At 37.8% G+C, this 25,135-nt stretch overlaps 1 protein-coding gene across 5 annotated transcripts in view; it reads right to left on the reverse strand.

The window, feature by feature from the left end:
- The window catches only part of SMAD2 (SMAD family member 2), a 92,176-nt gene that overhangs the window by 39,200 nt on the left and 27,841 nt on the right, over positions 1-25,135 (reverse strand). Inside the window, exon 1 of one of the 5 annotated variants that reach the window (XM_027868948.1) lies at positions 8,632-8,684. The exons of the other annotated variants lie outside the window; for them this stretch is intronic. Coding sequence (XP_027724749.1) covers positions 8,632-8,642 — 11 coding nt within the window. The 5' untranslated portion in view covers positions 8,643-8,684. Of the gene's footprint in view, positions 1-8,631; positions 8,685-25,135 lie in introns of those variants that run through there. 5 annotated transcript variants of the gene reach the window in all.

A 25,135-nucleotide genomic window follows, 5' to 3' on the forward strand; every position in this document is an offset into this window, starting at 1 on the left:
AAGGATATTAAGAAAGGTAAAAAATAGTACCTGCCCTTAAGGAGCTCACAACTAATGGGGAAAACATGTAAACAACTACGCAGCAACAGGATATATACAGCATTGGAGATAAACTTGGAAGGCAATAACATTAGGAGGATGTGAAAAGGTTTCAAGCTGGGACTTGAAGGAAGCCAGGGAAACTAAGAAGTACAGATAAAAAGAGAAAGAATTCCAGGAATAAGGGATAACCAGTGAAAAGGTCCTGAGTTAACAAATGGAGTGTTTTGTTCTAAGAACAGCAAATACAGTAGGGAGAGTAGGTGAGCAGGGAGGATGCTAATAAGGTATAAGATTAAAAAGAAAAGATCTAAGTTATAGAAGGCTTTAAAATACAGTCTTTTTTTTTTTCTATTTGAAAATGAAGGTGAGAGAGAGACACTGGAATTGATTGAAGTGTGTGTGTAAGAGTGTGTTTGTGTGTGTGTGTGTGTGACAGAGACAGAGAGACATGGTCAGACTTATGCTTTAAGAATATCAATTTTAAAGATGAATAGTGGATAGTCTGAAATGGGAAGAAATTTAAGGCAGAGAGATTAAACACCAAGCTATTATAATATTCCAGGTGGAGATTATGAGGGCTTTTACCAGGGTGGCATTACTATCAGAATGGAAATCAACATAAAGAATAGGTAGATAAATAGATTTGAAGACCTTCAGCAGAAATGGATAACTGAATCCATAGAAACTGATGAGATCACCAAATGAAATAGAATATAAAAGAACAGAGGTCTGTGGAACACCCATAGTTAGTGGAGATGATGAGGATGAAGATCCAGTTAAATAAACAGACCAGTAAGATAAGCAGAAAGAGAACTAGGAGAGAGTAGTGTCACAAAAACTCAGAGATAAAAGATTATCAAAAAGAGGGTGATCAATAGTATCAAAGGGTGTAGAGAAGTCAAGAAGGATAAGGATTGCAGAAAAAGCCATTAGATTCGGCAATCAAAAAGATTACTTGTAATTTGGGAGAGGGCAGTTTCAGTTAAATGATGAAGTGAGAAATCAGACTGAAGAAGAGTTAAGTATAAGATAGCAAGAGGAAATGAAATGGAGGCATCTATTGTAGATGGCCTTCCCAAAGAATTTAGCCACAAAAGGGAGGAAAGATAAAGGATGACTCCTAGCAGAAATGGATAGATCAACTGAAGGTTGAGAATGGAGAAGATAAGAAAACTGCTTTGGCTACATTCCAAAAATTTTGATATGGTGTCTCAGTGTTATCATTATCATGGAAAAAAGTTACAGATTACCCACCTGTTATGGACTGTAAAAGATATGTTAAATATTTCTACTTTTCTGCATTTGTCTGTCAGATTTTTGTGACCCTTAGGGAATGGTTAGTTTCTGTAAAGGTACAATGCATACTTCCCGAAAAAAATTTTTTACACACACGCGCGCGCACATATACACACTCACACATACTCTTATATGTTTATTCAATAATAATTATTCAATAATTGCCTGGTCTATCATATAAAAATTCCATTCAGGTCCTTAACTCCTGTGTTATTTTTTTTCTTTATGAATTTTACTAGATTTATATATGTCTGAGGGGGTAAACTAAAGTGTTACATTGTTATAGTTTTACTATTTCTCCCTGTAACTCATTTTTCATTTTCTTTAGATATTTAGATGCTATGCATTTACTTGCATATGTTTAATACTGATACTAATTCATGGTCTATGCAACCTTTTAACATGTAGTTTCCCTGTTTATCTCAACTAAACTTATTTTATGCTGTCTTACCTAAGTTCAAGATTGCTACCCTGATCTTTTTGACTTCAGCTGAAGTATAACAAATTTTGTTCCAGTCACTTATTTTAACTGACCAAGTTTTTATGTTTCAAGTGTATTTCTGGCCAACAACTTATTTTGGTGCATTCTGCTTTCTAATTCATTGTTAACCTCTCCTGTTTTATGAGTTCATACCATTCACATTCATAGTTATGACAGTTAATTGTCTATTTCCTTTCATTTTCTTCTTATATACTCTCTTATAAACAAGGAAAGAACAGTGAGAGGAAAAGTATGCTCAACACCAATGTTCTGGGGTTAGTGCAATCTGCTGTAGTTTACCTGCCCCTCTTCTCTTCCCTTCTCCCAAAGCTCAATTACAGGCATCCTTTCCTTTTTAGTTTTGTTTAGGACAAATCTCTACCTTAAATCTGCCCTCCCTTGTAATCCCCACTTTCTCTTCTTTACCTCCTATTTTCCTACTGAGTGGGATGCTATTTATTTGCACATGGCACGTATTGCTCCCTCCTTTGACAAGTTTGGTTCCTTCCAAACCCCTTCCTCCTTGTTTATAAAATCCTGTATTTGTATACTCTGATTATATGAGATAACTTCTCCCTCTTGTTCCCTGTCTCCCCAATTCCTTTTCTCCTCTCTTTCTTCTGTTAAGATCATCATCAAAATAATAAAACCATTCTTAGGTTCTCTTATTAGACTCCTCCTAAGGTCTCTGTAGATGATAGGGTTCAGAGGTGAAACATGTATCGTCTCCCCACCTTAGAAATACACAGTTTATTTTTGCTGAGTTTTATGATTGTTCATTAACATTTACCCTGGTGCTATTTCTCTTGACTCCTGTGTTTGTTTTTCAATTTCCATGCAGCTTTGATCGTTTCATCAGGAATACTTACTGCATTTCAGTAGAGGTCCGTTTTTCCCCCTGTAGTATTATATTCAGTTTTGCTAGGTAAGTTATTCTTCATTGTAAGCCTACATATCTTGCCTTGTGGAATACTGGATTCCAAGTTCTCTGTTCCTTAAAAATCATGGCTGATCACAAAATCACAGGTGATTTTGATTGTGGCTCCTTGTACTGGAACTCTTTCTGAAAGCACTAAATTTTGGCTATACTGTTCCTAGAGATTTTCATTTTAGAGTTTCTTTCAGAAGGTGACTGATTCATTCTATTTTCACTTTGTTCTTTGGTTCTAAGATATCTGGGCAACTTTCTGTTATGATTTCTTGAAATATGTTCAGATTCTTTATCTGATTATTACTCAGGCAATATAATGATTTGGTCATTAGTCAAGAAGTTCAATGATTCTTAAATAATCTCTTGATCCATTTTCCAAGTAAGTTGTTCCTGCTATAAGATATCTTAGATTTCCTCTATTTTTCCCCCCATCTTTGCGTTTTTAGTATGTCTTGTCTCAAGAAGTTTCTATTTGTCCATTCCACTTTTCAGTGTATCTGGTGTTTGGGTAATGTTTTGTACCTCCTGTGTCAAGTTATTAATTGCTGTTCTGATTCTTTTTTTTTTTTCCATTTCTTTTCCAAGGTCTTACTCTAGTGCTTTCATTTTACTTATTAAATCATTTTAACTTAAAAACAAACAAACAAACAAAAAACCACCTCATTTCATATCCTTCAGAAGTTCTAGTTGAACTTATACCTAAATTGTGTTTTTTCTTTGAGGCTTTGCTTGTAGCTATTTAGAAGTTTTTCCTTTCTTGGTTTTTTTGTCTTGTTCAATTTCTTGCCACCGTAACAGATCTTTTATGGTATCTTATTGTTGTTGTTTGCTTGTACATCCTGGCTTCAGACTTTATGTTAAGGATAGTAGGCTCTGCACATTTCTGGAGGAAAAGTCTGGGCAGTTCCTATAGTTGCCTTCTTGAGGTATGTTGTGTATTCCAGAATCCCAAGGAAGAGCTCAAGCTTTCAGTACTTTCAGACCACTTTTAGCAAGTGGTCTGATCTAAAGCAGAATTTGATTTCTACCTTCTTGCTCTGATCTCTCGAAGTTCCTGACCTGGATGTGTGTCTGAACAGCATATCTATATATCTGTATGTCCATGACTCAGCCACTATCAGCTAGCTGGAATGGTCTTCTAGTTCTAGCTCAATGACTTTGATTGGGTGGAGGTGGGGTGGGGTGAGGGTGCGGAGGAGAGGGTACAGCAGCACCTAAAACTGTGACCATTGTTCCTGGGTTCAGAGCCACATCTCCTGTAGTTGTAGGTCTCACCAGTCCACCCTGGTCCCATCTTGGTAAGGGACTGGGTGGTGAGGAACAGAGTTGCCAGTTAGTTAACATCTGTTTCTAAAAAGGTTAGGCCCTCTATGCAGGACTAGAACCTCTTACAGCCCAGGTACATGCAACCTTCTTTCGGTCCCTATGCTGGAAGGCTCCAGGTAGCTGTTCCTGGCTCGATCCTATCCAGAGTGTCCAAAACCTTTCTGTTTCCCAATGCTGATCTGGGCTAGAAAAATGACTCACTGATTTTTTCCCCCCTTGGAATTTACTGATTAGTAAACTCAGGCTGATACAAATTTTCTAGATTTCTGTGCAGAAGCTGGAAAAACCTTAACTGTACTTCTTGCTACCACTCTGCCATCTTGGCTAGTCCATCTAAATCAAATACTAAGTATTTAAAAGTAGGAGAGATTCATCTGTTCAAGATTATCTAAAATGCAGTTTTGCCTAAAGGAAGATATAAAACTAGAGATAATCACAAAATCCCAGTCTTCCATGAATTTCAGTATATCTAAGATGTGACTTATGGAAATATATAATAGATTCTGTTTATTTAAATCACTTTAGGAAATGGTTAGCAGAATGATAAGGAAATGACTAGAAGAACTGCAGAAGGAACTCAAGAGAACTTATTCATCATTGTGAACTGTATAGAAACTCAAGGATTAAAAGAACTGGATATTTAGAGACTATTTTTACAGACATTCTCTGACAACAAACTTGCTGAGTTCCTTAAATAAGACTGATGCTAGTATGTAAATGTAAGCCTCTAGGGATTCAGCAGAACCTTAAAAAATCCTATGCAATCCTTCAGAAATTGGATCAGCAAACCACAGCCCCCCCCAAAAAACAATGAATGTTGTTAACTTTTAATTCTCATTAGAAATAACAAAAAGCTAGTAGGATTATGATGGTTCCAAAGGAGACTCAAAAGGTGCCTATAAGCCCAGAAAGTACAATTAAAAAAAAACCCAACACAATAGAAGACTAGCAAATAGACAAAGATAACCCCATATAATTACAACCAGCATGTAGAATGTCTTCAAATACTTTTGATTTTTAAAAAATGTTATTTTTATATTTATTATTTCTCCTTCCTGCTGCTCCCCATGCCACCATGAACAATTTTTTAAAGCTCTCCTAATAAATATGCTTAGTCCAGCAAAAATAAATTCCCACATTGGCCGTGTTCAAGAATAGATGTCTCATTTCTGCATTTTAAGTCCATCACATCCCTGGAAGAAGGTGGTTGGTTGTGTTTATCTTCAGTCCTCTGGATTCGGTCCTCTGGATTGCACTGAGTTCTAAAGTATTTCAAGGTTGTTTTTCTCTCTAATTCTACTGTCACTGCATACATTTTTCTAGTTTTGATCACCTATCATCATTGAGAAAGGTCTTTCCAATTTCCTCCTAAATTGTCTATTTTACCATTTCTGTGGCACAGTAACATCTCATAACATAATTTGTTTATGCCATTCCCCAAAAGGTGAGCACTCCCTTAGTTCACAGTTTCTGGCTGCCAGAAAAAGAGCTGTTCTATGTGATAATGGCTTCTTTTCCTCTTTGATCTTTTTGGGGTATAGGCTTAGTGGTGGCATGGATGGATCGAAGAGTATAGTCATTTTAGTCAACTTTTGAGGCACAATTTCAAATTGCTTTCCATAATGGCTGGACCAATTCACAGGTGCACTGTAAATTTGTATTTTAAAAATAAAATTCATATATAATTACAAAATAAAATATCTTTATGGACTAGTGTGAACTTGTGATTTCATTGGCGTAGGTTACTTCCACTGAGAAAATTCCTAATAATTAACAATTGTTCTGTACCTAAGAATCTTAAGAATTGCCTGGAGGCCCTAAGAAGTGGAGTGACTTGCCCAGAGTCATAAAGTCATTTTATGTCTAAGGTAGGACTTGAACCTAGGTCTTCATGAGTCCAAATTTAGTCCACTATCCACTGCTTCTCACAATGGCTTCCCACATCAATTTTAATAAGTAGATGATTCTATTAGCTAAGTAATCTAAAAGTTAAATTTCTAAATCGAATACTAGAGAATATACATTCTAAGGTCTACATTATTATGCAGGTACTAGAGAACACTTTGACGCTTTTCTCTTGTCTAGTTGCTGAGGAATTCTTCATGCTTTAGGGGCTTCAAAAATAGTAACCTACCAAAGGAAAAGAAAAGTCATCTAAGACCATGCAGCTCACTGACTTTTGTTGCTTGTTATTTTTTGTTTCTCTTCAATCTTTCTTAAAGAGATTTCACAGCTGCTGTTGTTATTCAGTCATTTCAGTCATGTCCACTCTTTGTGACCTTGCTCCTTTGGGGTTTTCTTGGTAAAGATACTGGAGTGGTTTGCCATTTCCTTCTCTAGCTCATTTTACAGATGGAGGAAACTGAGGCAAAGTGGGTTAAGTGACTTGCCCAGGGTCACACAGTTAGTAAATGTCTGAAGTCAGATTTAAACTTAGGAAAATGAGTCTTCTGACTCTAGGCCCACTCTCCATCTACTGCACCACCTAGCTGCCCATCACAGCTAACAGATTTTTTCATTTCACTGAAAGCTATCACACCTGGGAAAAAAGAATACTAAGAACTGCCTTCTAAAAGATCAAGGTATCATGGATGCATTTACTCACTGAAGTCTCTATTTATTTATTTACCTATTTAATTATTTATTTGGCAATTGGGGTTAAGTGACTTGCCTAGAGTCACACAGCTAGTAAGTGTCAAGTGTTTGGTCTGAGGCCAGATTTGAACTCAGGTCGTCCTGACTTCAGGGCCGGTGCTATATCCACTGCGCCACCTAGCTGCCCCAACTGAAGTCTTTATTAAATACCTAATACACACATTGCATTTCATAGTTCAAATCATAACCTGAACAACTGAATTCTAAGATCATCTATTCAAGTCCAAAACTCAAAAAACAAATGTCTGAAAAGAGTACCCTTTGTTTTTGTAATATGTGGGGTATAATGGTAATCTTAGCTAGCCCTGCCATTTACTACCTCCCTGGGCCTCAATTTCCTAATCTATAAAATGAGATAATTGGACTAGATGTTCTCTTCAAGGTTCTTTGAGTTTTTAATTTTATGATCTTATAAACAAAGAGTAGTTTGGGGTGACGCTAGTCAAATTATTGCTAAAAAATAAAGACATGGTCATCTTTTCCAGCTTTCAAAAAGACTAATAACAAAGGGTTTAAAAAAAAAAAGTTTGAAAAACGTGCCAAAATAAGATTACATTGATAGACATAATGTAATAAGGTAGCATAGTAACAGTATAGCAGAAAGAACACAAGATTTGGAGGCAGAGGACTAGGGCTGAACTGCTTATTACCTATACGTCACTTAGTCCTCCTGGGCCTCACTTAGTGCCTCAACTTTAAAATAAGGGGGTTGGACCAGATGACCTGTAAAATCCCTTCCACCTCCAATGTTTTCATCACATGAAAGAAAACCAGAATGGAGCTCAGGAAATAAAAGTCAAGGTTAAAACCGGCCATCCTGAAAAGTCTCCGAGTTTTAGATACAAGATGCTCCTGATCCCATTCCCATCCCTTGGTTAGATCTTTGAATATGCAATGTCTCTCCAACCAAACAAAACAAACAAAAACCCCACTTCATTAGACCCTACCATTCTCCCAGAACTAGTTTCTTTTCTCTCTTCCCTTTCTTTGTCAGCCAAATGCCAAACTACTCGCTCTCAGTCTCACTGCGTTGGTGTAGGGGTATTCAGGGAGGACCAGTAGCTCTGGTGTGAGGGCTGCTGAGCCCTTTGCTGGGATATTTTGTACCTCCGGTGTCCACCTGATTTACCCAACTCTCACCTGTGGCTCCAAGAAGCTGTAGCATGCACAGTGGCCACATTCTGGTAAATTATAGTGGCAGATGAGCTAAACTGGGTTGAGGGTAACCAAGGGGTCTCAAACCCCCTACTGAGTTAGCGGGTATCTACTCCAAGCACGTGAAGACTTCAACCAATAGAATGGGAGGATGAGAAAAATTTGTTCCAATGGCCACGAAGGTGGCTGAAGCAGGCGCTGTGGAGCATTCAGAGCCTGTTAGACACTGAAGATGTCAAGGTCATTAACCGCATCCTGAGCCATTGCTAGTCATCCTGATTTTTGTCTTGCCAATGGATTTGACTCTGGAAGAGAGAGGCCGATGACTTTGCACAACTGCATCACTTAAATCCAATTCATGTGTGAGTCAAAAGACATCACCCATACCATTTTACCATTTTTACCTACCTCAAAGTTCTGTGGCAACAGGCAATGATGAAGTAGCAGGTGCAGATACACTGGGACCTGTAGTCACAACCCTGCACAGAGGCAGCCCAGGCCATAGTATCCTCTTCTCATTGAACTGAAGCAGCAGTGATATTTGGCAGCCCCCTGGGTGTCTAAGCTGACTTTTTTAAGGACCACACTGCTCACCTCCTGCTATGAAAAGGGCTAGAAAAGGTGCCCTAAAAATTGCATGCCCTACCCAACCCTGGCCTACTTACTGTGGCAGGCAGGGATCCCACCCTGCAGTCAAAACACCAAAAAATGTACAAAAAACTTTTGTGAAGATGATTCCACTCACCATTGGTACATGGAATGTGCACACGCTTAGGGACAACACGAAATCCAGCAGACCTGAAAGACGAACAGCTCTTGTTCCAAGAGAACATAACAGGTATCACATCCAAATAGCAGTCCTGAGTGAAACAAGGCTGGCAAATGAAGGCTAGTTTACTGAATTCGGAGATGAATATTATGTTTTTCTGGAGTGGCTTCAGCGAGGGAGAGTGCTGTGAGGCTGGTGTAGGTTTTGCAATCAAGACTAATCTAGGAGACAAGCTTGTACGCCTCCCAGAGGGAGTGAACAACAGGCTCACAACAATGCAACTGCGACTTGCAGGAAAGTGCCGTACCACCGTCATCAGCGCATATGCTCCCATCATGTCAAACCCTGACGAGGTCAAAGAAAATTTTGTGAAGAACTGGAATCCCTCATCATCAATGTGCCAAAAGACGACAAGCTTATAATTCTAGATGACTTTAACGCCAGAGTAGGCAAAAACTATCAGACGTGGCAAGGAATCCTTGAAAGGAATGGAGTCAGAAACAGCAACAGTCACTTAGTACTGAAGACTTGTGCATCTCATGACTTTCTCATCACCAACACTGTTTTCCATTTACCTAAATGCAGTAAAACTTCGTGGATGCACCCTTACAGCAAACACTGCCATTTAACAGACTATGTCATTGTAAGGAGAAAAGACAAATAGAATGTGAGAGTGGTGAAGGCAATGTGTGGCACAGAGTATTGGACTGATTGACTTATCATCTCCAAACTAAAGATTCACATTCGACAAAAGTGGTAGCCCCAAGGCAAGAAGACTAGCAGAAGACTTGCTAACTTGCAGGAAAGCTGAGCCAACACACAGTTGACAACAGCAGAGCAGAAAAGGAGTGGGAAGCTTTCAGAGACTTGGTGTACAGCAACATATTACACATCTGGGTGAAAACACTGGCAAACATCGAGACTGGTTTGACAAAAATGATGGGGAAATTCAGAAACTGCTAAACGAAAAACAAGAACTCCATGGGGTTTACCAGCAAGACAGTTCATCTGTCTCTAAGAAGACAATGTTTAATTCCATCAAAAGTAAAGTACCACTTTGATTAATGATAAGGACATGATCCCAAAGAAATGGGCTGAACATTTCCATAGTGTTCTCAACAGACCATCATTAATCAGTGCTGATGCCATTGACCATATATCTCAGACTGAAGTCAATCCCTCTCTAGCCAAACTTCCAACTGAAGAAAAGGTTTTGAAAGCCATTAGGCAAAGCGTCTGGTGCTGATTCTATTCCAGCTGAGGTTTAGAAGGCAGGGCATCCACTGCTCATACAAAAGCAAACCTAAATTTTGGGGTTATATGGAGAGAGGAGGTTATCTCTCAGGAGTTCAAGGATGCCTCCAGGAAATAGATTGTCCTGTGACAATCACAGGGAAGTCTCTCTCTTAGTGACTGCTAGCAAAGATGGTCATCTACCCAAGAGCCAGTGTGGCTTCAGAAAGAGTTGAGGAATGGTCAATATGGTGTCTGATGCTGAACAACTCCAGAGAAATACCAGGAGCAGAAGAGAGGTCTGTATACAACATTTGTCAATCTGACCAAGGCCTTTGATACTGTCAGTCCATGCGGGCGGATGGAAAATCATGGCAAAATTTGGTTGCCTAGAGAAGTTCATCAGTATTGTATGTCAGTTTCATGACAGCACAGCTTGCACGGATTCTGGATAATGGATGATGCTCTCACATTTTCCCAAGTCACCAACAGAGTGAAGCAGAGCTGCTTGCTTGATCCTATGCTTTTTAAGTATGATCTTTTCAACAATGTTGTCAGACGCCTTCAATGAGGATGAAAACAGCATCAAGGTCAGCTACTGCACTGATGGTAAATTATTTAACTTGAAAAGGCCACAAAGCAAAGACTAAAGTGGAGGGAGAGTTGGTACATGACTTTTTGTTCACAAGTGACAGTGCACTCAATGCAGCTGCTGAGATGAGATGCAACAAAGTATGCACTGCTTCTCTACTGCTTGTGCTAATTTTGGTCTAATGATTAACACCAAGAAAATACACCAGCCAGAATCACACCATCCATACGTGGAACTATTTGTTACAGGAAATGAAGAAATTTTGAATGCTGTGGATAAGTTCACTTACCTCGGCATATTATCATCCAGGGAGGTACACATACATGACGTGGTTGACACATGCATTGCCAGAGCTAGCTCAGCATCTGGACAGCTCCAAGGGACAGTGGGGGAGAGAAGAGGTATTAAGTTGCCTACCAAATGGAAGGTCTATAGAGCTGTTGTGCTCAGTTTTTGTATACCTGTGAAACCTGGACAGTCGACCAGCACCATGCCAAGAAACTAAACTGTTTCCATTTGAACTGTCTGAAGAAGATTCTAAAAATCACCTGGCAAGATAAAGTACCAAACACTTAGGTCCTTTCTCAAGCAGAACTGCCAAGTATTCAAAAACTCTACTGCAGAGAATACAATTCTGATGTGCTGGCCACATCATGTACATTTGCCTATAAGACTATTTTATAGAGAGCTCACACAAGGCAAGCACTCACACAGAGGTCAGAAAAAATGATACAAGGACACTCTCAAGGTTTCTCTGAAGAACTTGGTAATCAATTGTGAGACATAGGAGACCCTGGTGCAGGATCACCAAGCATGGCGTGCTAGTATCTAAGAAGGTGTTGTGCTCTATGAACAAGGAGAATTGCAGTAACTCAAAAGAAACATGAGATACATAAATTTACAGGTATCTCCACTCCAAATGTTCACATGGACTATTTATGCCCGACCTGTGGTGGAGCATTCCGAACTAATATTCATCTGATCAGCCACAATCAGATACGCTCTACCTTGATCTCAACATAGTGATGTCATTTTGGTACTCTGAGAACAAAGGACAACAGTCAACCAACCAACCAACCTCCATTTTTTCCCCTCATTCACTTCTCAATCTTTCATGATCTGGTTTCTGATATCATTCAACTGAAACTGCCCTTTCCAAAATTATGAAGATATTTGATTTCCTTTTCTGTTTCATTTTACAGATGAGGAAACTGTGGCAAACGGGGTTAAGTGACTTGCCCAAGGTAACATAGATAGTAAGTATCTGAAGTCAGATTTGAAATCAAGTTTTCCTGACTCCATGCCTGTGCTCTATCCATTGTGCCACCTAGCTGCCTAATGCAGAAGATTCAGATATATATATCCAACCAGTCTCTGAGCTTTGGTTTCTCATACCCAACTACATATGGGACACATTTCAAAGTGAAATACCCTATAGTCCTTTCAAATTCAACATTTCCAAAAGAGAACTCAAGATCTTTCCTGAAAAACTCACCTTTTATTGAACTTCCCCATTTCTGTCAAGGATATTATCGTTCCTCCAGTCTCCTAGATTTGTAATCTTAGCATTATCCTCAACTCACCTTTCTTTCTCATCTGATATATCATGCTACTTTTTCCACTTTCACAACATCTCTCACATCAGTTCCCTTCTTTCTACACATGAAGTTGCCAACTTATTTACATCTTCACTTCTTGACTGAATTATTGTAATAGCCTCCTAATTCATCTCCCTATCTCAAATCTCTCCCTACACCAACCCAGCCTCCGCACAGCTATCTAAATGATGTTCCTGAAGGGCAAATACGATTATGTCACTCCCCTATTCAATAAATTCCAGTGGCTCCTTTTGATTCTTAAATAAAACACAAATTTTGGCTGTCATTTAAAGGCTTTCAGAGCCTAGTCCTAACCAATCTTTCTAGCTTTATTATACATTATTCCTTTTCCTGCACTTGATGATAACAGCCAAGTTGGTTATTCCTCTCACATCATCTCCATGTATTTACATTGGCTGACCTCTCCACCTCTTGACCCCATCCTGGAATGCACTTCCCTCTCACCTCCATTTTATAGAATTCCTCACTGTCTTCAAAACAAAGTTCAAGCATCACCTCCTACAGTTTTTCCTGATTCCCCCAACTTCTAGTGCCTTCCAACTCATAACCAGGTATTTATCCTGCATATATTTATTCTATACGTGCTTATCAATGGAAGTATTTTCTCTCTATATAGAATATACTCCTTGAGAGCAAAAATTGTTACTTTTTTTTTTTTTTGCCTTAGCATGTGCTCCATACATTTTAGGTGCTTACAAGATACTTGCTGGCTGATTAGGGAAGAAAATACTATTTAAAAAATCAACAAGCTTGAATATAATTAAGATAAAAATTGGAGAACACATTTTTGTTTTTTTTTGTTGGGGGGGGGGAGTGAGGCAACTGGTGTTAAGTTACTTGCCTAGGGTCACACAGCTAGTAAGTTATCAAGTGTCTGAGGCCACATATGAACTCAGGTCCTCCTGACTCCAAAGTCAGTGCTCTATCCACTGTACCACCTAGCTGCCCTGAGAGCATGCTTTTTAAAGATCAATACAAAATGTTTAGATTCACTGGAGAGCTTTAGTTTTTTTGTTGTTTTTTTTAAAATAGTGGTTGTTGTTCAGTCATTTCAGTCGTGTTCAACTCTTCATGACCCCATCTGGGGTTTACTTGGCAAAGATACTACAGTGGTTTGCTATTTCCTTCTCTAGCTCATTTTACAAATGAAGAAACTGAGGCAAACAGGGTTAAGTCACTTGCCCAGGGCCACACAGCTATTAAGAGTGTCTGAGGTCACATTTGAACTCGGGTCTTCCTGAACTGAGGTCTTCCAGGTCAGGTGCTCTAACTACTGTGCCATCTAGCTGCCCCAGTTGTAAAGGTTTTCAAACATAAAGAATTATTATCCAAGGTAAAGTATCAAAGACCCTTTAATTTGATTGTGACACAATTCAAACTATACTCTAATGCATAATGATAGTATTGGACTAACCCTTTAGGATGGAAAAATACTACTATCCTTAATTAATAGCAATTAAAGATGTCAAGAAGACAGAGTAGTTTATTAAAGATCATACTCAACAGGAAAACAAAAGTAGCAAAAATCTAATTCAATAGAAAATGTTCTAGTTCAAGATGTTCAAGTATAAAAATCCTTTGGGGGAGTATTCCTTAGATAAGCATCATATAATGTTCTGATAAGCATACTGCTTTTATATTCAGCTTCCATTAGTTCTTTCTATTCCATTATTTTATTGCCATATGCTATCCTCAGTCCTGGTTGAGATGCTCATAAATGTGACAAAAGACTGAAGAAATGAGAGAAGAGTTTTTTAGGGTTGCTTGTTTTCCTTTCAAAGATACAAGATGTTTGTTGTACCTCTATATTACAGTCATTACATGAACTGATTAATAGTTTAAAAGTACCTTGACTGAGACCCCATTAAGATATAACTGAATATGTATAGCCTATACTAGAATGCAGGCCATCTTGGGGAGGGAGGGGAAAAAATTCAGAAAAATCTTTTAAAAGTGAATGCTGAAAACTAAAGTTAAATAAATAAATTTTTTAAAAAAAGATATAACTGTATATATAACAGCTAATCTTAACGACTCCCAAACTATTTCAATGTTTTCTTGTAATATCATCAAAGACTACAGATAAAAATATTCAGTTGATGGAAAAAAGTCCTTACAAGTAAAAGATTGTTAAGCTTGGTGACCAAAAAAGAACCAAATACACATGTAGAAGAATGTTAAGCTCAGCTAATTTTCAAAACCAGTCCAGTTTAAACCTAACAACTCCATCATCACACCTTATCAATAACAAAGATCTGTCTATATCCTTCTGGAGGGCATCCTAGGCAAGGTTTATACTTAGTTGTCATTTCTGCAATCAGTAAGTTTGAAAAAAGTTTTATGATAGCCAACCAAGGAATGGAAATGTTAAAAGTCAAGGAATAACATTTAGAGGTTCTTTTCCCAGATTCCCTTCCTCCACCACTATCCCCACTCCAATCTCCCCAAAAAGCCCACTTTGGGGGAATAAAGGATTATTTGACTTCCTAAATTGTACTCAACTTTCTTATCCTCCTCTTTTGGCACTAAAACTTGAGGGAAAGTGGAAATTCATGTGAAGCAAATACTAAGAAGAAAATGTTTTGTCACTATTTCTTTCTTTGCGATTGTCCCTTTCCTTACTTTGTACAGAGAACAATTAACCAAGGACATTTCACTAAAACTTATTTATTCTATACAAGTGACAGACTAAGAAAATAGCCAGCCAAGCTCTTCTATTTTTATTGCTGTTATTACTTCATACTAACAATTAATGCCTAAAAAACCATTTTAATATTTTAAAAAGGTACAAATAACTACAACAGATCACCTGTAACAACATTAAAGTCAATTCTAAAGTGCTACCAAAGTCATAAACCAGAAACAAAGGAAGAAAACATACATTATATAATCTGAAGTCACCTACATTTTGCAAGGGGCACAAAACATTCTCTCTCTTAGGGTCAGAACTTGTAGAATGAAGACACGTTTAAGTCATAGGAATTTCTTCTATAGTTGGTGTGTCCTAGATTCTTAAAATCCAGTTTAACCAAGAAGGAAAAAATACAAAAGTCTGGAAAACAAAAAATTGTACTAAACTGAGAAATCGTACACGCACAGACACAAACACACAGACACACACACACACACACTATATGAAATATCTTTGACTTTGTCCCCAGTAAGTTAGAAAATATACAGTAAACGTAGTAAATAGGCTAGGCCTGCACAACCTGTGGCCAGCAAGCCACGCTTGCCTTTCAAAGGATTTGGAAAACGTCCTTTGTATGTAGAGGAAATTCTTTAGTGTGCCACAAGTTGTGCAGGCCTGAAAAAGGCTAAGAAAAATCACCACTGGGCTAGATTTACACAAAGTAATAGACTGATTGTTCACCCCTTGTATAAAGATTTGTTGTAAGGTTATGTTCTTTTAAGCAGGGATCTTTCTTTTGATTCAAGTGCACTTAAGAATACCAGTTATGTGTCTTAATGTTGCATATGCTAACAGATGCAGATGTTTTTTTCCCAACTGGTTCTACTTAGCCATCTTCTTCTGTTACAATGGAAGGCTCAAGAGGCTTAAGGGGGTGTATATCTGGGAAATGAATGTGAAATAGATGTCAATTAAACTTTTAGATACATATAGAAAAAGTCCAATCTGAACAAAACAATGCAGATTTCACATATCTAACCCAAATCAAGTCTTTAGAAGCAGTATAAAGAATGCTAAGAGGCAAGACAATTTGCTAGACCTAGAAATAGTAAGACCTAGGTTCAATTCCCAATTCTAACACTAATTATATTACCAACTCAATAAGTCCAAAACAGAACTCACTGTCTTTCTTCCCACATTCACCCCCTTTCTAAACTTCTTTATATTGATTGAGTACATAACCCACCCTTCCTATAATGTTACCTAGGTTGGCAACCTCAGAGCTATTCTCAACTCTTCCACATACTGAATTAGTTACCAAGTCTTGTCTATTTTACTTTCACATTATCTCTTCTGATTGCGTCTCCTCTTTACTCACATGGTTACCACTCTAATTCAGGCCTTCAATCTCTCTCAAATGGACTACTACTGCATTATAGTCTCAACTGGTCTCCCTAGTTCTGGCCCTCATAAATTGTTGAATGGAATATTGTAAAAGATCAAATAGGTTAAAAAAAATATTTACAAAACTTAAAGCACTATGTAAATGGTAGTTATTATTATCATTATTATTCCCCTAATTTTCCTTCAGAGTTCCAGTTTCTACACAATCCATCTTCCATACCAGTCAAAATAATCTTCCCAAGGAACAATTCTGAACATGTAACCTTGCCCCCTTCACCTCTTAATTCCAAGAGATAAAACACAAACTCCTCAGTCTGACATTTAAAACTCTCTACAATTTGTTTCCAAACTACCTTTCCAGATTTATTGCATATTATTTCTTTCCATACACTCTATGAACCAGACGAATTAGACTACTAGCTAATGTCAAAACCCAACAACTATCTCCCTTCCTCTTTGTCTTCAAAAGGGGACAGCCTTTCCTTTGTATGTGTAATTCCCTCCTCCTCACTTCCACCTCCTAAAATCCTTGTCTTCCTTCAAGGCTCCTCTTAAGAGCTAATCCTCCATAAGCCTCTCTCAATCCTCATATGTCTTTATTTTATGAGTGACGTAGATAATGGCTTTGAAGATATAATAACCATCTCCTAAGGACAAATCTGGGAGGAATAGGTGACAGAATCAAAATTCAAATCTTGACAGGGGAGACGAAAATAAACAAGAAAAAAATGTCATAAATGCAAAGTAGAACTTTTGGGCTTCCATTCAGAGCCAAAAGGCCAACTATATAGAATAGAGAAGACCCAGACAAACAGAGGTCTATGTTATAAATGAAGCAATAGCATAAATCAGCTACTAAAGTAAGTAAGGCACTCTTCAGGTGCATTCATGTAAAAGGTAAGTCATATTGCATTGGCCTGACCACAAGGTTATGGTTTTCAAATTTGGGCCTCCCTCCTTTGGGAATAAAAAAAAAAAAAGGCAGGAGATGGGAGAACACTGACAAAATGAAATACTTTACAGTATCAATAATTATGGGGGGAGGTAGTGGGAATAAGTGAAGGGATATATGGAGAAACTAAACAAATATATGTAAACGTATTACCAGGCATAATTAAAAGAAATTAGGCTGCTGGTTTAATCTGGGGAAGAAAGAGGTATAAATACTGAATTTATTCTTAAGGAGCACCTGAAGACAGAACCACAGCCCACAGGTGATGCCCAGAGAACTCACCAACTAGACTACTAAGAGATATTTTATCAAATGCTTTGCTAAAACCTAGGTAATCTATATATAAGCATTTTGGTGATCTGCTAGTTAAGTATCTTCGTATAGAAGAGGGAAGGTACAAAGGATGAACACAAGAACGTGGAATGATGGGCAGCTAGGTGGCGCAGTGGATAGAACACAGGCCCTGGAGTCAGGAGGACCTGAATTCAAATCCGGCCTCATTTACATAACACTAGCTGTGTGACTCCGGGCAAGTCACTTAACCCCAACTGCCTCACCAAAAGAAAAAAATAGTAATAAAATAACATCAGGAAATGTTAAAGCTCAGAATGAGGCAAGGCTGGTGAGGGAGGCTAAGGGAACAAAAAAGTTTTCTAGCTATATAGGGTAAAAGGATAATCAAAGAATGGTGAGGCCCACAGCTTGGCGTGGACAAGACAATGATAACTGACAACAAAGAGAAGCAGAACTGCTGAGTTCTTAGTGTGACCTTTGCACTAGAAATCAAAAGTGGGAAATGGCCAACAGGGAGTTGATATTCAAATTAAGGATCAAATGAATTAATAAATGAAAAATTTCTAAATTCTCAAATTCTAGTTGAACCAGGAGAGAAAAAGTAGAAAAGTCTAGCAAGCAAAGAATAAGAGAACACACACCTTGATGTGTTACCTGGCTCAGAAGAATTGCATCCCCAGATACTGAAAGAACCAGTGGATGATTGCCAAGTTACTGCCAACAGTATTTGAATGAGTATGGGAAAGAAGAGGTGGGAGTGCCTTGTTCCCTAATATTGCCATCTTGTCCTGCTAAGCCTCAAGCCTTGGATAATATGCATGTGCTGCTTAACAAAGATGGAAAAAAATCATGAAACTGTGCCAAGTGGATCCAGTACAAATTTATATTATATAATCTCAACTGGGCCTTTACCACTGCAAGGCAATCGTTTTATAGCCTCCCGATTAACTCACAGTCCATTCATTACAGCGTCTCTTGTAAATCTTTTCATCCCTCCATGGTCCTGTATCCCCCAACTCTCTCCTAAGAACCTTCTCTCATATTTCACTGAAAAAATTGAGGACATTCACTGAGAGCTCTCTGGTCTCTTTTCCTCTTAATCTCACATTACCCAGATGCCTTCTGCCACCATGTCCTCCACCCCAGTTAAACATGAAGAGGTGACCCGTCTCTTTGGCCAGGCATGCATAAGTGATCCCATGCCATCCCATTTTCTTTCTTTTTCTTTTTTTTTTTTGTGAGGCAATCGGGGTTAAGTGACTTGCCCAAGGTCACACAGCTAGTATGTGTCAAGTGTTTGGTCTCAGGTCCTCCTGACTTCAGAGCCGGTGCTCTATCCACCCATCCCATTTTCTCCAGCCGGTTGGAGCCTCTATCATCCCCACACTCTCATTTGTCTTCGATCTCTCCCTATTTATAGGTTGTGTCCCTATTCCCTACAAACATACTTACCTCTCTTCTACCCTCAAAAAACTTTCATTTGATCCATTCTCACTAATCAATCAACCTATCTCTCCTACCTTTTGTGGCCAAACTCCTCAAGTAAGTGCCTACATTTTCTCTCCTCTCACTCACCTAACACTCTACTGCCTGGCTTCTGATCTCATCATTCAAATGAAAACTGCTCTATCGACATTTAATAATGATTACTAATTATTACTAATAATTACTGATGATCTTAATCGTCAAATCTAATAGCCTTTCCTCAATCCTCACCTTTCTTGACCTTTCTAAAGCCTTTAACACAGTTGGCTATCCTCTTTTCCTTGATTCGTAACAGGAAGCCTTTTCTGATCCCGATGAATTCTAGTGCACTCCCTGTGGTGATTTTTTCCTATTTATCCTGCATACAGTTTAACTGTATGAAGTTTTTTGCATCCCACCCCTCCCTCACATTAGAATGTGAGCTCCTCCATGGCAGGGATCGTGGTCTTTTTGAGATTTCTGTATCCCTAGCACTTAACATAGAACCACTGCCCATAGTAGGCATTTAATAAATATTTACTGAATGACTAATTAGAAACAGGGCAAATGTTCTGATCCCCCCCCCAAAAAAAAAGGTAAGAGAAAGAGTCTTCAAATAAAAGATTTGACTTTGATTTCCAAGGAAATTCTAGAATGGATCATTAACGTGACAGGGTAGTGAAAAGCCAGAAAGAAAGCAGTGATTACTAAAAGCCAGCATGGCTTCAACAAGAATAGGTCATACCAGAATAATATTACTTCCTTTTTTGACAAAGTTAATAAAGGAGTAAATCAGGGAATTCTGGAGCTATAATTTAAACTAGGTTTGATTTGATAGAGCATCTCAAGATATGAAATACATAGTAAAATGTGATAATACAATTAAATGGATTCAGAACAGTTTGAATGGTAGGACTGAGGAGTCATTCGGGATTCAATGTTAACTTGGCAAGAGGTCTCCAATGTCTTGCTACTGGAATTTATGTGTGGCTCTGTGCTATTTAACATTTTTTATCAATGCTTTGGATCAAGGTCATCAAATCTGCAGCTGACAACAAGTTGGGAGGGACAGCTAATGGAAGATGGAAGGGACTTCATTGACCATCTGGTCCAACACATACACTAAGAGGAATCCCTACTACAATTTATCTGACAAATTGGTCAGGTCTCCCAGCATCTGTTTGAAGACCGCCAATGAGGGGACACAAACTACTTCACTAGGCAGCCTATTCCACTTTTGGATAGCTCTTTATGATAGCTAAAGAGTTTTCCTGACATGAAGTGTCATCCCCTGACCCTCCTCACCAAATATTTGCTTTTTAGTTGCTTCTACCCATTTATGACAAAGTAAGGATCTAAACATACCATCACTAGGTTAAATCCATTAAGACAGATTTCAATAAAGATAAATGTAAAATCTTTCACTTGGGTTAAAAAAAAATAAACTTCACAAATAAAGCGATAAGAAAGAAATGGATGGGAATGTTTGACCTGAGGTTTTTGAGTGAACAGCAAGCACCCATTAGTCAGCAGTGTGACAGAACAGTTGAAAATGCTTATACATCTTGAGCTGCATTAAGAATGGCACAGCTTCCAGTAATAGCGAGGTATCAGTCTCTCTGTACTCCACCCTGGTCATACCATATCTGAAGTACTGTGTTCAGTTCTGGCAACCACAAGTTAAGGATAGCGATAAGCTAGAGATCATGCAAAGTGCAAATAGAATGGTGAAGGGCCCTGAGTCCATGTCACATTTTATAAAGATAGGTTGAAGGAAAGGAAAGAAAATGCCCAAAGAGATATAGTGGCTATCTTTTAGAACTTAAAAAACTGCCAGGTGAAAGAGGCATTATTCTTTTTGGTCTAACAGGAAGAATTAGGAGCAACTAAATGAAAGGAAGTTATTACTTAGGAAAAACCATGTCAGGAAAAGCATCTTAACAATGAAAGCTACCCAAAAGTAGAATGTGCTGCCCAAGGAGGTAGTGGGTTTGCGTTTATTTAAGGTTTTCAAGCAGAGGCTGGATAATGACTTGCGGGGATTCTTTTGTGAGTATAGGTTAGACTAGATGAGGTCACTGAAGTCCATTCCAAACCTAAAAATCTTTGATTCTGGAGTTTTGAGGAGGCAGATTTAAGCTTGTTATAAGTGAAGAACTAATATTAGAGCTTTATCCAAATCCAAGTATCAATTTCTTCTTGAAGTGTTCAAGAAGAAGCTGAATGGCCCACCTGTCAGGGAATGTTACAAGGGGACATCTATCTGCAATAGGTGTGGTGAGGTAAGGCTGTAAATTACTGAAGAGTAAGAACCATGTTTTTTTTTTTATCTCTCTCTATTCCCTACAGTGCTTTATACATAGTAAGTGTTGAGTAAATGTTTTGATAAGACACCTGTTTATGCACTCCCAGTTCTTAAAGATTATGTCTTCAAATTCCAAACCTTTTCAATTAGTAAGAATAAAAAATTGATGTAAACTTCTAGCACAGACCACATTGGCAAAAGATCATCCTTAACATACAAATGGTTGAGTAGAAAGGAACAGAATAAAATCCAAAAAGTCAAAAATCAAATATAAAATAATATACCATTGAAATGATTTAAGCATCTGAAATGTTTAAGGCCAGTACCCACTTCAAAAACTAAGGAATTTCTAAAAACTGTCATTACCTAAAAAGTTATCCATACCTTTAAACACAGGAAATATTAGAGCTATCCCAAATTAGAACAGACGGCAGTAGTGGAAATTCCCTAGCCAGAGTGTTTTAAGAATAGAATTGACACCCATTTTGTTTGGCTTGGCTTCCTGGAAGTGAAGAGATGGGCTAGGTGATCTCTTAAAATCTCTTAATAATCAAACTGAAAAATTATATTTAAGGTCCTGTCATGTGTTTCTATCTTTAAATTACATCTCCAGTAGCTGCTTACAACCCAATGGACAAAATACACTCGCCATCACTGAACAGCACTGAGCAGCTTCAAGTAACAGTCTAAAAGTAGATACTTACATTTTAATATTCCCTGAGAAGTTCCAGAAACAACTTTTTCAAGTCTTATAAAATGAAAACTTGGTGTTCAGACCACTCCCTTCAAAAATATAGTTGATGCCCTCTCTAGGTTTGTCCTGCTCACATTTATCATCTGGTCACCACAGCAGTGGAATATTTTTTTTTAATTAACTTTCTGCAAAATTAATGAAGACTAGTGCATTAAGACTAATGTATCACTTATTCAAGTCCATACTAATTACGTAGAACATCATACAAATGCTATAAGAAACACTAAGCTGTAAGGCAATAGTATTCTTAAGTAGTTCTTTGTCTTACTGTCCTTAGTTGAACATTTGTTCAAAGTCTAATTCAGAACGTAAACAATCTCTTCAAAAACAAGTCTTACTACTTTAAGCACTGTTCCATACCAATTATAGGCAGGAAAAAAATTAACCAATAAAAGAGAAAGAAAATGTAAAAATGAAGAGGAAGAACGTGGCCAGAAATTATCCTCTAACCTAAGTGTGGAATAAGTTAACTCTGATGTTATTTCCATGGGTGATTTTTAGAATCCAATCTTAGGCTGATTCAGAAAAAGATTAGTTATGTTTCCTGCCTCTATATCCTTGCTCTACTGAATCACTTTCTCAAAGGCCATCATTCTCCTAATTGTGAAATACAATAGCCTTTTCTCAGCCATCAGTCTTTTTGACCTTTCTGCAATATATATGACATTGCTGACTTTTATGATACTTACTAATTCCCCTGACTTCCAGAGCTGCACTCTTCTGGTTTTACTACTTTTCTGATCACTCATATAACTAATATCAAGTGCTTAGTAAACTTAAGTGCACAATTCAATGAACATTAGTAATTTATATTAATTCAATTCAACATTTACGGAGTTCCTATAAGTGTAAATCTAACCCAATTTGGAAATGCTAAACTAGGTTATTTCCTAATAAATGATCTGAAATAAATCTTGCTTCCATGCTAGATAATTAGAATCTAATCTCAAATACAGCTTTATAAGAAAACACTCTTTATAACCTATGTACCTATTTTCCCTGTTCTAAGAAAAGTAAGCTCCTCTGGAACTCTTTACAATGTCAATTATTTTAAATTAAATTTCTAGGTCAGTCACACCCATCTTCAAATATAAGTACAAACACATTTCAGAGTCAAACATAGCTATTTTAAAATTAGCCACTCTTTAAGAAGTGACAGTGCCATTAATATCATAATACTGGACTCAAATAATCCAGAATTTCAGACCATGCTGAAAACGTACTACTCCACAATGTTTTGTTAGAACCAAACTTAAAATTAATAAAATCATAGGACAGAGCTAGAAAATATCTCACATCACTTTTTCCTACTTGTTCATTTTATATATTAGGAAACAGAGGCTCAAAGGAGTTGTAACTTGCAGAATACAACATAAGTTAAGTGAGAGAGCTGGGACAAAAATACAGGTCTCCTGACTCTCATTTTAGTGCTCACTCTACTCTGCTACACTGAATAAGCCAACTATATAAATCTACAGAGACTCTTGTGTTTCTAAAGAAAAATTACAGAGAGCAAAGGTTCCCCTATCCTGTCAACAATTTTACATTTATATTCAAGTAGCCCTGCCTTTAAAATTTCATTGCTCCATTATCATTCAATGGTAATTTAAAATTTCCATTTTGGTTTTCAGGACGTTTATTCATTCAATGGTGCGTGAACATATAGGAGCCATCTAGTATGAAAGAGAAAACTACAGGCTATTTTTGAAAATCAACAGGTCAACAATAGCAAGTAAAATTTATTATTATTACTAGTAACAATAGCAGCATGTAAAGAGAGTTTTGAGGTTTGGAAAGCACTTTACAAATATTACCTCATTTTATGCTCAACCCTGGGAAGTAGGTGCTATTATTATTCCCATTGTATAGATAAAATCTGTTAATCTTTTAAAATACAATTAACCTCAACTGTTTAAATAACTGTGCTTAGGGAAGTAACTATTCACACATTAGTAAAAACTTGTATGTTCATCATCATCATTATTATTATTATTATGAGGCTAATACTGCACAAAAAGTACTGGACTTGAAATCAGAAGAGACTTGAATTTTAATCCTAAAATATACATTAACAATGTGACCGTGGGCAAGTCACCTAACCTCTGATTCTTAGTTTCTCAGTCTGAGATGCCTATGGGATATCCACTTAATAATGTCCAGTACACAACTGGTGATGCAGGACTACAGTATAGAAGACAGACTGACAGTATTTGTAGAACTGAGAGTAATCTGAATACAAACGATAATTAAACCCATGGCAGTTGATATGTCCAACAAGAGAGAATGTACAGATGATGACACAGGAAAGAACTCTGGGCTATGTTCACAGTTGGAGGGTGTCATATGGATAATGAATGAGCAAAAGAGTCCACTTTGTTTTCTTCCTCTCTTCTTTCAATTTTTGTTATAAGGGATGGCTCTCTGAATAGGGAAGAGAAATATATTTGGAAATGGAGGTAATTTTAAAAAAAATTACCAAAAACAATTAAAGGGGGAAAAAACACATGGTGAAGTTCTCTAATGTAAGAACAGGTCTAGTTTGGAGAGGGTCAATAAACTGTAAGCCCGTTACTAAATTTCTTGAAGAAGAAGGGAGAAAAAGCAGTGACTGGTAGATAACTACAACTAGGATCGGGAATGGGTGATGTATTTAGGCAGTTATCCTCACAACAAGCAAGGCTGCTTAGTGACTGGAAATGGCAATGAGGAAGAAGGAATGTCACCTCCCTCTCTAGCACAAGTACGTCTGGGGTACAAGAAATACTTCTGACAGTACCAGAAAGGACGGCCAGGTGATGGGTACAATAGCGAGTGGGGTCTCCATGAAAGATGGAAGAAGCATGAAAGGAAAAGAGGTATAAAGTGAGAAGAAGTTTGTTAATGATATAATAGGGTTTCTAGGAGCACCAAAGGAAGGGGCAGAGAGCTGGAGTACAACATAGGACAGAAAAAGAGTTTCAATACATGGGGATGAAAGAGACTGAAGAGGGGGAATAGAGGCTTTGCCTTGAGAATGGATTCATTAAGCGGCAGCTAGGTGGCACAGTGGATAGGGAACCAGCCCTGAAGTCAAGAGGACTTGAGTTGAAATCCGGCCTCAGACCAAACACTTGAAACTTACTAGCTGTGTGACCCTGGGCAAGTCACTTAACCCTAAATGACCAACAGGGAGGGAGGGAGGGAGGGAGGGAGAGAGGGAGAGAGAGAGAGAGAGAGAGAGAGAGAGACAGA

This window comes from Vombatus ursinus, unplaced genomic scaffold (assembly GCF_900497805.2).
Source record: "Vombatus ursinus unplaced genomic scaffold, bare-nosed wombat genome assembly UNPS02014791.1, whole genome shotgun sequence".
Classification (NCBI taxonomy): Eukaryota; Metazoa; Chordata; class Mammalia; order Diprotodontia; family Vombatidae; genus Vombatus; species Vombatus ursinus.